Here is a 15,905-nt window from a genome sequence, read left to right as displayed (position 1 = left end):
TTCAAATTCCACAGTACTGCTTACCCATCGTTTTTCTATGTAAATGTGCTACAGTGATTACAACATGAGTCTAACTATATTTTAGATGGACATTCTTTTTTCTAAATACAAGTTTACCTTGAACGCCATGAAAGTAGCGTCGCTTTTCAGCTATGCGGATACAAAGTTGCCATCGACAACAGCGAAAATACAGAAATATGAGACCGTGGAAAGCCCCGACTGACCAATTAAGACCCTCTTAATGATAACATTACAACATTTTTGTCATACCAAAGTTAAGAATCACAAGCATTCAAATGTAAAATTATTTGTATTGATAGTTTATACAGTGAAAGCTCTCAGTCCCTTCCTTCCCACAGTATTCATATAGTCCTAATGTTTTCCTATGCAGTTCAAGTTATACAACAGAAAATGTAAAACCTGACACAAATATGTTTCACTAAGCTGATAAACTCCAAACCTGAGTTATAAGAATCGTCTTTTGGTAAATGCCCTCTGGTGTTGGAACAAAGCAACGACAAAATTAAAAAAGGTTTTGCACAGCATTTCATCATCAGACCCGGTAACATCTAATAATAACTATAATATTAATAGTCATTTAATTGTTACCCAAAGGTTTGTATAATGCATAGGCTATACAATATACATAAGATAAGCACCATACATAAGATCATATTCTGGTTTCATGTTTTGGATTTATACATTCTTACCACTGTAAAAAAAAAAAAAGCTGAGGTACTAAATTAATTTGATTCACATAGCACCTTTCATACATTGTACAGCTTAACATGTTTAACATTATGTTTTTCTTTACATTATGGTCATATTCTGTGCTTGTACTGAGAATAGCATAAAGTATAGTGGTTTATACTAAGTAAATATGAAATAAGACTAATATTTAATGTTTAGGCTACAGATATTACAAAACCTGAGGAAAAAATGTTCATGTAGATGAAAATCAGTGGTTAATGAAATATACAGACAAATGTAACATTTATTTTGATGAACTTATTCGTCTTAAGTTAAATCTTTGATGGAGGGTTGTATTTATGGTCTTTATTATTTTTGTGTAAATATTAAATTGAGAAATATGTATGAGTTCTCCAGGTTTCAAGGAATCAGGACCCACATTCACTTGTGAAAAGGCAAATGCCCTGAAAGGCTCTGTTCACTGCATACTTGTTTACAACAGCGCTGCGCTCAAAAGCTGGTGCTTAGCACCATGTCATAGGCCTTATAGAGTTGATTAAGAAGCTCCTTTTTCTCATTTTCAGGAAGGAAGCAGGACTTGGCTGCATTTATATTCTGTGGGAAGGGAAGCAGACAGGTTAAATAAAATCATTTTCTCCATGATATTTGTATCTTGGACTCCATTAGAGTGTTTTTGGCAAATTGTATCTCACCAGTCTCTCGAATTCTTCTTCAGTGAAGCCCATGTATTTCTGCACCACCTGGTAGTCTGAGTTTAAGTTGGAGTCAAAGATGGTAGGATCATCTGTGTTTAAGGAGTAGTTGGCTTTGTCCTTCTTGAATCTGAAACACAACAGGGCTTTGTGTTTAACTTAACTTCCAACTAGTTAACCCTGGGTCATTCTAAACCCTGGGTAAACGGAATCCTAGGTTACTTTAGGGCTTTCCACACTGCGCTTAACCTGGGTTATGTTCTAAACCCTGATTTTAACCCCATAAGGAACGTTTCACACTTGTAATTTAGAATGGAGTGGATGAATTGTGTTAGAATGTTATGGCAAGATGCTTAGCTACAGACAGCCAATCATATTGCTCATATCCACTGGCTTTGGACAGTCACAGACATGTACATTTTTCAGCGTTTGAGGGGACAAATGTCAGGTATGCTTAACATTCTGTCCTTTTTAATGTCGCATCTTATCACATCACATCCTGTTTTTGGTTCGCTTAGATTTCTTTAGTCCGTGTTGCGTTCATATTTCAGTCGAACCGCGCCAGAGTTCATTTTGAAGCGGACTGAGACTCATCTTTTCAGCGGTCTCTGTCCACTTGCTTGGTGTGTTCGGATGACAGTGTTCACAATAAACTGTTCAAAGGAACCACACTAACAGAGCAATCGCACCAAGTTTGTTTTAATCGAACCAAAGCTGCCAAGTGTGAACACACCCTAAATTACAAGTGTGAAACCTTCCTTTACCCGGGGTTAAAAGTGGGGCTTAGAACGAAGATAACCTGTGGTTAAGCATGGTGTGAAAAGCTCTAACATGAATTGCCCAATTTACTTCTGAAATGTGTCAATTATTAAAAATGTACAGCGGTAGGCCTATTTTATTTTATCCTTCTGGAATGGATTAGCTGAAAAAAGTGGACGTTATACGCAACAGAAATGAAGTCAGACCGAATGGGAGTTTGCTAAAGCAGTGTTAAAATAGCTATTTGTTGACATCATCAAATATCCCAAATGGCCTGACTGATGGAAAAGTGGAATAACATGCACCAATATATCGTTCACAATAAGACCAGGAACATGCATTAAAAAATGTAATGAAGTAAATAAACCTATTCTCACGTGATGAGAGGATGTTTAGTGAAGTCTGGGTCACAGGCTCCAGTCAGTCTGCTAGAGATAGGACACGTCTAAAACAAGAACACACACAAACACCATCAAGATCACAGTGACGTTGAACATTGTGTGTATGTCTTTAAACATCTCATAAATATTCTGGTAGCAAAAATATAAATATTATTACACTGACAGACTGTACAGTGACATGTATAAACAGATGTTAACTAAATTGTCCACTAGAGGGCTGTATGGGTTTACATTTCAGGAAATATTCCACTCTGTGTTTCTCAGTCCCATTTCTGTCCAGAGCCCCATAATGCAACTTTCATGTCTCACTAATCTGACACACCCAATTCAGGCCAAGGAGCACCCAACGAGATGTTACATAACGAAGATATCAGGGTAAGTGGCCATAACCTATGCAATAATATCTGGTTATCTGTGTCAAATATTTTCAAAGGTGACAAACATCAAAATGCGCAATATACTAGCAAGTGTGAGTGTATGTATGTATGTATGTGTGTGTGTATATGTATATACAGTATACAGTAGTCAACATTTGAAGTGGATCAAAAAAGTTCATCAAAGTTGTCCTAAGACAAGAACGGGTATTGTTCAAAATTCATGTATATCTTTGATGAAAGGTTTTGATCCACTTCATATGTATGTATGCATTATTTGCCCCCTTGGTAAATATGATCAAAGATGGCTATAAAAAATAAATCTGCATTGTTTATCCTTTTGATATTTTATTTTTAAAAATGGCAAAAATCTAACCTTTTATTGAAGTAAAATAATTGAAAGTGGGGGGAAAATCACATTATGAAATAAATGTTTTTCTCCAAAACACGTTGGGAACAATTATTTGCCCCCTTTTATTAAATACTTTTTGCAACCTCCTTTTTCCAAGAGAACAGCTCTGAGTCTTCTATAATCTGTAATGCCTGATGAGTTTGGAGAACACCTGACCAGAGATCAGAGACCATTCCTACAGAATCTCTCACAGATCCATGCTGGCGCTTCTTCTCTTCAGTTCAGCCAACTCCTGTATGGAGGAATGATCTCTGATCTCGTCAGCTGTTCTCCAAACTCATCAGGCATTAAAGGAGAAGACTCAGAGCCCCCCCCCTCCCCACCCCAAGTCTACTATGCTCAACAAAACTGCATTTATTTGATAAAAAATACAGTAAAACAATAATGTTGTGAAATATTATAATTTAAAATCATAGTTTAGTATTTTAATATATTTTAAAATGTAATTTATTCCTGTGATGGTAAAGCTGAACTTTCAGCATCATTACTCCAGTCTTCAGTGTCACATGATCCTTCAGAAATCAGTCTAATGTTCTGATTTGGTGGTCAGAAAACATTTCTTCTTCTTCTTCTTCTTATTATTATTATTATTATCAAAATTTGTACATTTTTCATATACATTTTTCTTTAGGATTTTTTGGTAAATCGAATGTTCAAAAGAAGCATTTATTTAAAATAGAAATCTTTTGTGACATTATAAATGTCTTTACTGTCACGTTTGATCAATAATGCATCTTTTCTGAATAAAAGTATTCATTTCTTATAGTGAAATTAGTTCTGAGAAAAGCTTTATCATCATTGTTTGCAAATGCTACTTTCTCATTGGGCCATTATTGTATATGAGCACTTTGACCAAGACTGGAGTCCAGTGCAACATGCAGATCTATATGACACATTGTAAAAGTCATGCACATTAATGGCATTTTTATCAGACTAATGATGTAAATTTATGTGGATGTGTATCTCAAAGTGATTTCTGCAACTGTCAGAAAGCTGCCATCTACTGTTACCTCAAAATGCATGTTTTGTTGGAGCAGTTGTTGGTACAGCGCTGGATCTTTAGGCGTGTTGTATCCGTGTCCAATGCGTTCTGCTTTCAGAACTTCCACAGCCTGCAAAGGGAACATATATTATGCAAAGGGTTGGCAAAAATATTCAGATTCAAGGGTGTTTTTTTTTTTTGTGGTGTGACATTTTGAAAAATGAGCTGAGCAGTTGTGGTGTTTTCTGAAATATCTGCCATATGATTTAGTACTTGGGAAGGAAATGTACTTCACAGACAGAATTTCCTCACAGAATCACACTAAAGCTGATAGTTAAGAACAGACTCCGCATTGTTACACAATTTTCCATCTGTACAACAGAAAGCAGATGGACAAACACTGTTGTCGTGCGAAGCACATTCTGTGTGGTTAGCATTTAAAATATAGAATTCAGCAAGAACACGCTAAGCAAAAGAGGAAACATGTACCTCCTTCACCACACTGGCAGGGCCCACTTCTCCTGCGTGCACTGTTCTGTGAACCTCGCTTCTGACTGCTTCCTGTCAAAAACAAAAAACTCAGTAAACTCACAGCTAGAACACTGCTAAACACAGCACTGCAGCATCTGTAGTATGTGATGTGAAAGATATGGCTTTCAAACACTTGTGATTGTAATCTTCAGTTAGCTCATGGGATGACAAAAAAAAGTGTGTTTTGTTTCCTGAACGTCTCAGCTGCAGCTCTTAGCACGCTAATGGTACAAACAGATGGCTCTGTCTGTTATCTAAATTATGGATAATAAGAGTTTCCAAATCAACAAAGTACAGTTAAATCTCTTTAAGTTTTAAATACATCAACTATTCAAATAGTTTTACTATGATGTTAGACTTGTACATGTAAAGTCCTTCAAATATCCAAAAGTATTACCTTTTTTTCTTTTTTCAGGGAAGTCAGGGAAAAGAAAACCTTGACGAAACTATTTGTTGATAAGACATACGATTAGTATATGTTCTTTCAAATTCATTGAATCCTGTGCAGGCAATTTTTTTAACAGGCATAATAAAGACGAGTTTGTCTCTAGATTATCTACTGAGAAAGATGCAGCAGTGACATTTTTATGGTTTTCCAAGCAGGAAACAGTTTGTAAAATGCAGCTTATATGAAGTATGCATGTTCTTACCTCAAATGCTCTCCTGTGTCCTGTGTTCTCACAACTTAGGGATTCATCTCCTGCTAGGTCTATTGCCACAACTCCATCTTTACAGTACTTCTTACACAGCTCGACCACTTCCATAGACCAATCTACAATGACAATAAGCAATAGATTATAAAGGTCATTGATTTGGGTGCATACATACTGCCTGGCCAAGTCACTGTTTGGATTTAAATAGACAAATTTAACAAATCCAAATCAGAGTTAAATTAAAAAAATGTCCTGTCAAGTTTTTTAATGGCAGTGAATGGATGCCGCAGCCGCGTGGAGACTTTTATGATGGATAGATGCACTTTGATGGACTTCAAAACAGAAACGGTCATTTACTGCCATTATAAAGCTTGGAAGAGCCCGGACATTTTTTAATATAACTCTGATTGTATTCGTCTGAAAGAAGAATGTCATATACACCTAGGATGACTTGAGGTTGAATAAATCATGGGTTAATTTGTATTTTTGGGTAATCTATCCCTTTAAGATTTAAATAGACAAACACTTAAGAGTCTATGACTGGATCATTATTTCTGTGATTATTATGTTTCTAGCATGTTATATATTTGGCAACAGTTCTTCTAACCCTAATTGATGGAGTGAGTAGCTTTTCATTTCTTATTAAAGGCCAATTCATATCGCACAGACAAACACCAACAAATAAGTTAGCAGTTGGATTTAGAATTTTATGAAAAAATACTGTCACACTAACACACTGCCCCAACAAACAGAGACTAGCGCTGATTCAACATGTTCAGTCGGGTGAAAATCTTTTAATCTTAAACTTTCTAAGTGATGATTATTACTTCCTTTTATACTACCGTTCAAAAGTCTGGAGTGAGTTAGTACGATAAAAAAAAAAAAAAAAAAAAAAAACCTTTTATTCAGGAAGGATGCATTAAATTGATCAAAAGTGACGGTAAGGACATTTATAATGTCCCTAAAAAAAATAAGTTTCAAATAATAATGCTGTTCTTCTCTTTCCATCAAAGGATCCTGAAAAAAGCATGTTTTACACAAAATTATATCGCAGCACAACTGTTTTAATGTTAATGATAATAAAAAATGTTTCTTAAGCACCATGTCAGCATATTATGGCCTGTTCACACCAAGAACAATTACTACAAAAATAACTATTAACAATATCTATATTAGCATTCACATCAGCGACCAATATCGTTCTGTTTATTATAGGTGTGCACTGCAGTTTTGTCGTCTGTCGCTTTAAATACTCGAGCTCTAAAAGGAGAAATGTTTTTATTGTTCATCAACTAGAAAAATATGTGCTCTGCGCTGTTATTGTTGTGGTGTGGTTATTTTTGGTGTTTTTTTTAAAAGATTTTTTAATTATGTCTTTATCATTATCGTTATAGTCCTTGTTGTGAACGGGCTTTTAGAATGTTTCTAAAGGATTATGTGACACCGAAGACTAGAGTAAAGGCTACTGACAATTCAGCTTTGGCATCACAGAAGGAAATTACATTTTAAAATATATTTAAATAGAAAACTGTTTTTAGTTTTGATCAAATAAATGCAGCTTTGGTGAGCAAAAAATACTTTTCAAAAAAATGAAAAGATTATACCAACCCCAAACATTTGAAAGGTAGAGTACATGACAAATCTGTTGTTTCAAGGGTTACTTGAATAGTGTCTGCATTTACAAAACACATTGCACATGAATCACCAAGGCTTCCAAACTCACAACAGCATTTCCAAACACCCCATCCTATCTGAATTTAAGATGGTAACAAAAAATCTGCTAATCTGCAGGAGGAAGGTTTGACCAGTGGTGTGATTTAACACCATTGGTCATGGCAGAGAGCTGTGGATTAATGGGCTAAGGATGACAGTAAGGCGTATCCTCTCAAACACACAGCACACTGGGTGGGGGTGGGGGTGGGGGTGGGGGTGGTTAAGGGTGAGTGTGCATTACTTGGCATGTGACGCATGCAGCACAGAATGGACCTGACTTTAGTTTTGAAGGCCTTCTCTCCCTCCTTAAATCCCTGGTTCACCAGGTCCACCACATCATCTGGAGTGATGTCTCCTCTGGGAGGAAGAGCGAGAACAAAGCCAAGAACAGTGTTATTGTGGAAGAGAAAATGCAAACCAACATGATTATTGTAATCTATATGGACAATAAACAATGCACGCAATAAAACAGCAGATATGGTACACGTACGGTTTTTGGTTCCATTGTATAGGATCCACTCCCTTGTTGGCCAGTAGATGAGGGCTGTATCTGGCTTCAACGTAAATCACTTTCTCGTTGGCCTTTGTCTCTACAAACTCATAAGCTATTCTCTTGATGGCCTCTCTGTCCCCTCTGCAGATGAAACATGCAACAGATAAGACATCATGACAAACAAACAAACCCCCTACCCGAATAGGCCTTGTGACCTATAGAGTCACTCCATACCTCTGAGGAATGTCAAGGACTCATAAATGTTATGAAAGATATGCTAGATGTTAGAAATTGCTGAACGAACAAATTGGCATATACGTATATCCAGGGCTTGACATTAACATTGACATTGAATTTTATATATAACATACATTTTCAATTGTTGTCTTTTAAAAAGGCATCTGAAATAATAAACTAAAGCCGGGGACACAACTAAGGACTGTAAGGCTGATTATGAATGTAATTTGATACTTACTAATGATGATCATGCCCAAACGCGGTTTAAAATCTATACTCCAGTCATTGGAAACAGTCTGTAAGCGTGTTCAGTTCAGTCTTAGAATCTTTCAGCTACGTCAAGTGTGTCCCCGGCATAATAGCAATGTAGTGTTGTCAAAAATAACGATTTTCTGATACATAACACTGAAAAATCTTAAAGGCTTTCAATACTCATTTTCCGCAGAATAGATATAAGTATTAAAACATAGTGTTGTTTTAATTTAAAGTAAACAGTTGAGAAAGAAAACGCATGTGTAACAGTATAATGGATCCGTGTGTCAGGTCTTAAAGTGACAGCAGCCTAATATACCTGCTGCCAAATTATGAGATAATATTAAAAATATCTATATGGCAGTTTTTCCCCATTGAAATCGATGTCAAAATTGTGGCCAGTGAAAATGCTGAGTGGCTAACTTTGGAAAACCACTAGCCACAGTGGCTGGTGAGCAAAAAAGTTTGTCAAGCCCTGTGTGTGTGCGTGAGCGTGTGCGTATTTTCTGAGAAATGTTGTACTTTGACTTTAAAAATTTCTCAGGTTACTGCCTCCTTAGAAACGCTTATGTTGTCAGTTTTCTCATTTGTAAGTTGCTTCTGATAAAAGCATCTGCTAAATGAATAACTGGTAATGAGATAATTATTGGAAAAACACATACATGATATCTCTGGTTCTTTTGCTTATGAACTCAGTGTTGTGAATGTGTAATTTGATTTATTTTTCTTCTTTATCAATGGACAAATATAATACATGCTTTAAAAAGACGTTCTGTTAGAAATGGCTGAATTGACTGAATCAACCAAATGTTTGAAATGTTTTATTTACACACTCATAAAAAGAAAAGTTTCTTAATTGCATAAGCATGTTCCAATGTTCACTTGTTCCAAGAACACCCACAACTGCAAGATAGCAAAGGCCATAATCATTTTTACAACTCATTAACACTAACGCTATGATACTGATTTTAATCAGCTCACTGGCACGGATATTTTTTCCTTTTTTTGTTGGAGTTCCCTCTCTTAGTCACAATACGCTTGAAAGTCCTAAATAAAAGTGCCATTTGATTGGAGCAACAAAGCATGTTTCCAGTTTACACCACATGACATGCATTGAGCCTGTTTTAAAAGCACAGGACAATTAAGAGTCTAGTGGGTGCCAAAACAGCCAGTGAGTTCCCTGTGTTGTTTTGGGGGAGGCGCATGCTGTAAACAAGGCCCTTTTAAAGCTTCCAAGGACTAGAGGTTCCTTTTCAATGAAGCTTGTCAGCTGCCGGCCTACAAAACCGCTGGCGGCTCTGCCTTTCATGTCTTCGTGTCAAAGCATTTATCTCTCATGTTCATGAATCTGAGTGGAAACAAGTAGAAAATGTCCCATTATCTGACTCTTGTTGAGGGGATTGTGTGCAAGGACAACAAAGCCTATGCCGAGGTTATATGTCCATCGCTATAGTGACACGTGGTGAAGCTGTGACATGAGCTGCATGTAAAGATGTACGTTGGACATCAGAAATGATACTATGGCCTTGAGAGTGTATCCACCTCCAGGCTCACTCACTCACTTATTAACTACTTGAGCGATGCTTCAGATATGTGTGAAAAATTGAGTAAACATCCATGGAATTCATTATTGACTTCCCTGTGCTGAAGGACTCAACAGTATATGGTGCCCTTGATTCATTTGATGCATGAGGAACCACATTTTTTCCTGATCTAAAGAGAGTAATATAATATACTATGAAATCCCATTACATGCAAGATCTTTAAGCAAATCCACAACACAAAATATTTGCAGATATTTTCTCAACACAACTACTTACGCAATGACAGGCATGTAGTGGTTGAACTTGTCAAGGAATTCTTCAAATTTTTTGACCGGCTCGTGAACTTTGCACAGGTCTCTCGTTTTATCCTCACCGCTCACGGGTAGAGTGATTCCCCGCCGCCTGAGACACAGTTACAGCAGAGGGCACTGGTTAGAGCTTTGACAGTTTTAATGGAAAGACCACAGAATTGCCTAGAATTACTGTCTCATAATATCCATTTACCCAAGAACCTATGGTGCTTTTGGTTAATTATAAAAATTCATTTGAAGCTTATCCGATAGCCCAGGCCAGGGTTTTATTCCACTTGAAAACCACTCGATCCCCGCCAGATGATTTTTATTTCATGAATAAATAGGATAAGTTAGTATCACAAGCTGTTTCTTTGCATTTATTTTGGATTTGTTGTCAGTACTGGGCTTGCAGTTCACATGGGTATAGGGTACTTTGTACTGTGTGTGGATGACCATGTTTGTCTGCCACCACCGAAGACCAATTTTGACCAAGGAAAAACCCTGTAGGCATTCAAAAATCTTTAATTCTTGGCTAAAAACACACTAAAGCAGGTCACAACTTCTTAGTTCACAGTGACCATGGACTGACAGGCTTCAAAAATAAGTCTAGACAATCATTGTAAGTATAGTTCATATTTCATTTGAGAGTTGCAGTGCAGGTAAGATTAGCAGTTAATAATGACTTAAATTGGGGATTCTTCCTTTTGGCTTCAGAAGGCTTGAAATATAACAGAAATGCTATTTTCAAAAACAACAATAATAAATATAAATAATGATACACTATTATTATAAATGGTCAATACAATTTTTATAAATTATATTATAAAATATTAGAATTATATTATATTACAAATGATAAAATAATACTTTCTGTAATTCATAGAAAAAATAGCAACACAGGATTAAACAGTCATGGGGATGAGCAAATAATAATAGTTTTCATTATTCCTTTAAGGAGATTCTGAGAAGCTATGAAAGACATTTAATAGTTTCTTATAGGACATTTAAATGAATGGTTCTTAGTGTATTTATCACAGTATGTAATAGGAATGCATGTCACTTACTTTGCTACATCTATAATGGTCTTAATTCGAATAGCACCATCAAGATGCACGTGTAGCTCAACCTGCAAAGATAAAGGAGCAGCAATAAAATACATCTGTATTTCAATTGACTTTTTTCACACCACTGAACAACATGTCACAGTGAATTATAAAGACACTTGTTAATACCACAGAGCAGAAGCACATTTGTCAAAACCGAGCTCAGCTTTCAGCCTGTCGTATTCAAATAGTTAACGGAGTCTCCTTCTCAGGCAGCTGTGAAATGCTCCTCATAAAGCACATCTAGAATGTGGAATGCACGACTGGGTGAAATGAGTTCAGTGGAAAGGCTCTGGGGATGCCAGGGACGGCTGTGGGAGAAGTTAATGTAATGGCTCTAATCTGCTGAGATGTACTGAGAGCATGGGGGAGTTGTCCTGACAGATGACCAAATTAAATTGTGACCCCACTCACCAGCAGCTGTGAAACAAACAGCAAGGAGGATAGAGGCAAACCATAAAGAACAAACCTAAGTCTTGTCTACTGAAAAACCCTCCACGTGGCATCAACTGCTCTATAGTGTCATGTGACGCTATGACTACTAATGATCCCTTTAATAAACACACAGAACAATCTAGAAATGTTTACATTACAAAGAACAAGAACAGATGAAAACAAAGGGCTTAAATATATAGGCCTAGATGATTAACAAGACAAGGAACATGTGAGAACTAATCAGAAACATTTCGGGCTTTCGCACCGGAGAAACATTTTCATAGTTCCTAGAACTATTGGCGGAAGTATCCGTTTTTTGATGTGTTCGAACCGCAGGAACTATGGACGATTTTAGTTCTAGGAACTCCTTTTGGAAAAACTAATTTAGCTCCTACTTCAGAGTAGGGTCTAAACCGTCTAAACCAGCACTATAGGAGGAACTACCAGTAATATTAGTACGCTGATTGGCCGAACGCCGCCATTTTTTAACACAGATTATAGCCTATATACTTACTCCAGAAACTAACACAAATATACTTTATATATTTAATCTCACTTTATTAACCAATGACTTTGCTGCTGCTGAAAATCAATGATGAATTCCACCATACCGATAAGCAAAAATTACTTTAGATAAATATCACATTTGTGTTTCTTTCTTTTTTTTAATTGCTGAAGTAAGAGTGTAAAACTTTCTTATGCGTCTTATTCTTCCGGAATGGCAGCACAACTGAAAGGTTTGTTTGAGCTGCGCCCTCTACTGTACAGGCGTGAATTTGCAATTCCTTAGCAAAATATTGTAATGCATTACTTTAAAGTCCCCATGAATTCAAAATTGACCATACTTACTTTGTTTGCCTAAATTGATCGTTTTGTGGTAAACAATTCATCCATGCAAGTCAATCCACACAAAAAAAAATTTTGGCTTCGTAAAAATCTGAAATTTCCCCTCCCCTCTGCATTGGAGGACCTTCCCTGATGACGTAGGTTGAACGGTTTGGGTGTCTGCTTAACATCCGTAACCACGCCCCTCCAACTGACAGTAGACAGGCTGAATGACAACACCTACTTTTCTAATATCCAATCAGATGCTAGTTGGGTAAAAAGCCACGCCCACTATTTTGCCTCATTTAGTATTCCGTTTCTCTCGGAAATACGTCACAACACTGGAGAAAAGTCGTTTGCAACTTCCGGTTCACGGGGACTTTAAAAAGTAACTTTCCCCAACACTGAAACTAAATCATAAAGAATTCACAACATTGTATTACAACAGTTTACTAATTACAATGTTATTTTCTTCGATTTTTTTTTGTGTTTTAGCACCATTAGTGTGAAATCAGAGACCAATTTTGGGGAAGTGGTGAGTTTAGGAAATTATTAGGAGAGAAAAGGGGTGATAGGATCATTGTGCACATGTGTAAACAGCTGCGGCACATCTTTGACCAAACTGCTCTACAAAAAAACCTAAGTAATGGCTGTTAAGTGGGTCATATTTTCTCAATGCAATAATATACAAAAGATGAGGCCACTTTAAAACAGAACAGACCCTCATGAGCATGATAGGAACCAGATATTGAAAGACATCAACACTGATTATGCAGTGTGATCTCCAGGGACCAGCCAGACACAGGGAAGCACGCAGAGTATTAAGTCCCTTCCCCCACTCCCAGAGGAAAAGATGGTGTGCAACTGCATGTAGCATTTTACATGAAATGATATCAACACCTTCAGCGCAGCTCAAAGACGGAAAAACACATGCTTTGTTACTTGAGGCGCCTGATAAATCTACACAATCTCAAAGCAAACTGGCCTTGATGCAAGGAAATAAAACTATTCTTTACATTCATTTCAGTACAAAAGTACAGCGTCAACTGCTCACTTAGCCTAAAGTGAAGCTTTAGAGTCTATAATGTTAGAAAAAGCTAACTGCACCCTCGGACAATATTAAATAAAAACATTCCAGAATAATGTGATTCATATTCATGTGAAATGTGAACGTCAATGTGAAATCATTTTCTGCAAGACACTGTGTGCCTTTGGCAGAACTAAGCAAGGATGATGTCACCTCCAGTGCTTTCACTTCATTGGTCTATAGCTCAGTTACTCGGATCAGGTTAACAGAGCATGAGGCCCAATGGGACCGCAGTGAGTCAATACTTTCTTCAAAAGCTCGCTAGGCTGCATTAGTCTTCTTGCAGTCAGTTTAATTCATAAAATAAACAATTTGCTGAATATAAAATCTCCCAAAAGTATGCATTTATGCTGCAAAGCATTCTACAATATGACGAAAAGTTGCTCACATGCTCTACCAGTTATTTTGCCTGCCATCATGCGAGCCATGTTGCTGTGCTCAAATATCAAAAAGACATTCAGTGGAAAACCTGTCTTGTCTGTACAAGCTTAAGTTGCCAAGTGCCAACCTCTTTATACTTTAATTGATTCATATGTACATTGCAAACAACTACTGCAGTTGGTTTAATATCAAAGTCACTGGGTAAGAGGGTTGAATACGCATGGACTGCATTGCATTTAAATATTTATAAGATTAACCTGCTTGCAACTATTCACATTTGGAAATCAAATGACGCTTAAATGCTGCATAGTTTGTTATCAAAATACTGTCTTGTTGTTAAGGCATTCTTGTGTATAGATGAGTAATTCAGTGTTGTTTTTACAATATTGCTAATATGTCACTCAGACTGGATAAAGCACTTATTGTTTGTTGGCAATTAAAACAATCGAGCTGTGTGACCTTTCTGTGTTTTACTGTATAATCATGTACACAGTCTTGGGTAGTTGATAAATTTAGGAAATTACTGCCTGTCAAGTGCCACTTAATCTGTTGAATTTCTCATTATGCAAGTATTATGAAGGGTGAGATTTAGTCAAGGAATGGTCAATTGTTTACCACCTTCAATGATTGCAGCTCTTTGTTAGGTCTATGACAAATTACAATCAAATTGCCCTCTTGAATGCAAATTAAACAACTGATTAAGGCCTTTTGAATATGTGTTTACAAGAGTCATCCCAAAAGAATGCTGTGCATTACCAGGGCAGATTCTCACACTATACTGCTGACGAAGGTGTAGGTTAAAACCTAATTAATATGCAATTCTCAAAGAAACTGCAAGATATGTGCATTCAAAATGATTTTATGGATAGCACACAATCACGAAAGATAATTTAAAAAAAGTGGCAAGGGTATTGCATAAGAATAAGGCTTGAATTCTACTTTCAGTGATGCAGCTGTCAGTCCTCCACCTGCATTGGCATAGTAACACAAGAACAGTACAGAGAACTTTTGTCAACTCTTTCACATGGTTCTTGACACTGCCACAGATTATTTGCTTATCTGTAAGCTTTTGGTATCAGTTCTCCAGGCTGACTTCTGCTTGCTGAGTCAGTGTAATAACTCCAAAGGGCAGTTACAACGCTCTGTGTGTATCTCCCTGGAAGGCCGAGAAGTGTGAACATTATCCTGGAGCGATCTCTCCTTCATCGCTGCTGTGCCACTGTATGTGGCCAATGTGCTTATCACTGTTAGAATATTGATGCACCAGCTTGCATCACTAGATCTCCTATTCTTAAAAAGATGTCTATTTGTATGAATGTTTCAATTTTCTCATGACAATGTTAGTATACTATAAAATATAAAAATAAATACTTTTTACACTTAAAATACCTTTACCATTAAGTCTCCCTTTTTTATCATTATTTTTATTAGCCTATTATTATTAAGCATCAGATTTAAGATGACTTTAGGTGTTATGGCTATTTAATCTACATTTATCAGTCATAAATGTTGGCATTTTAATGTGTGGTGATTATGGCTTTATGGGACACACATTTTTTTAAAAACAGCATTCCACCCCAAATGCATATAGACTATATTAAGAACAACAACAGTAATGACACTAACCTTAGGTTTGTCAAATGCTGGTTTTCCATTCTTCTCAGCCATTGGTTTGACTCGAAGAGTAAGTTTGTCGTGATATAACTTGAACACACACACACACACACACACACCGGAACCTGTCAGCTCAAGCAGCGAAGTTCAGCTTCCCCGTGCGCGTTACTATTATACACGCGCGGACAAAGAACACGCCTTATTATGAACAGATAATGTAAGCAACGAACCCGCCTCTACTTCAGCGTACAAGCCAACTAAACACGCTCAACTGGTTACAACAATAACCGAGCAAACCAAACTGAAAGGAGCCCACCTGAAACCTTGCGAAGAGATTAAAACGGAATCCTATTAGAAGCTTTTAAGAAACACAGAATGGCACATCTACACTGATACAGACGCGACGCGACACA

The 15,905-nt window shown here is 36.9% G+C and overlaps 1 protein-coding gene across 1 annotated transcript; it reads right to left on the bottom strand.

Moving 5' to 3' along the window:
- Positions 1-291: 291 nt before the first annotated feature.
- Positions 292-15,667, bottom strand: ada (adenosine deaminase). The gene is made up of 11 exons (XM_056268201.1): positions 15,505-15,667; positions 11,112-11,173; positions 10,031-10,156; positions 7,719-7,862; positions 7,470-7,585; positions 5,513-5,634; positions 4,821-4,892; positions 4,360-4,461; positions 2,540-2,607; positions 1,404-1,533; positions 292-1,305 (listed from the first exon to the last, which is right to left on the bottom strand). The coding sequence occupies exons 1-11, from the start codon at positions 15,544-15,546 to the stop codon at positions 1,201-1,203; spliced, it is 1,089 nt and encodes a 362-aa protein (XP_056124176.1). The 5' UTR covers positions 15,547-15,667; the 3' UTR covers positions 292-1,200.
- Between the last annotated feature and the right edge of the window lie 238 nt (positions 15,668-15,905).

The sequence above is a fragment of the Rhinichthys klamathensis genome, unplaced genomic scaffold (assembly GCF_029890125.1).
Source record: "Rhinichthys klamathensis goyatoka isolate OS25496 unplaced genomic scaffold, OSU_Roscu_1.1 h1tg000269l_1, whole genome shotgun sequence".
In the NCBI taxonomy this organism is placed as follows: Eukaryota; Metazoa; Chordata; class Actinopteri; order Cypriniformes; family Leuciscidae; genus Rhinichthys; species Rhinichthys klamathensis.
This window is presented reverse-complemented; position numbering and strand designations above follow the sequence as displayed.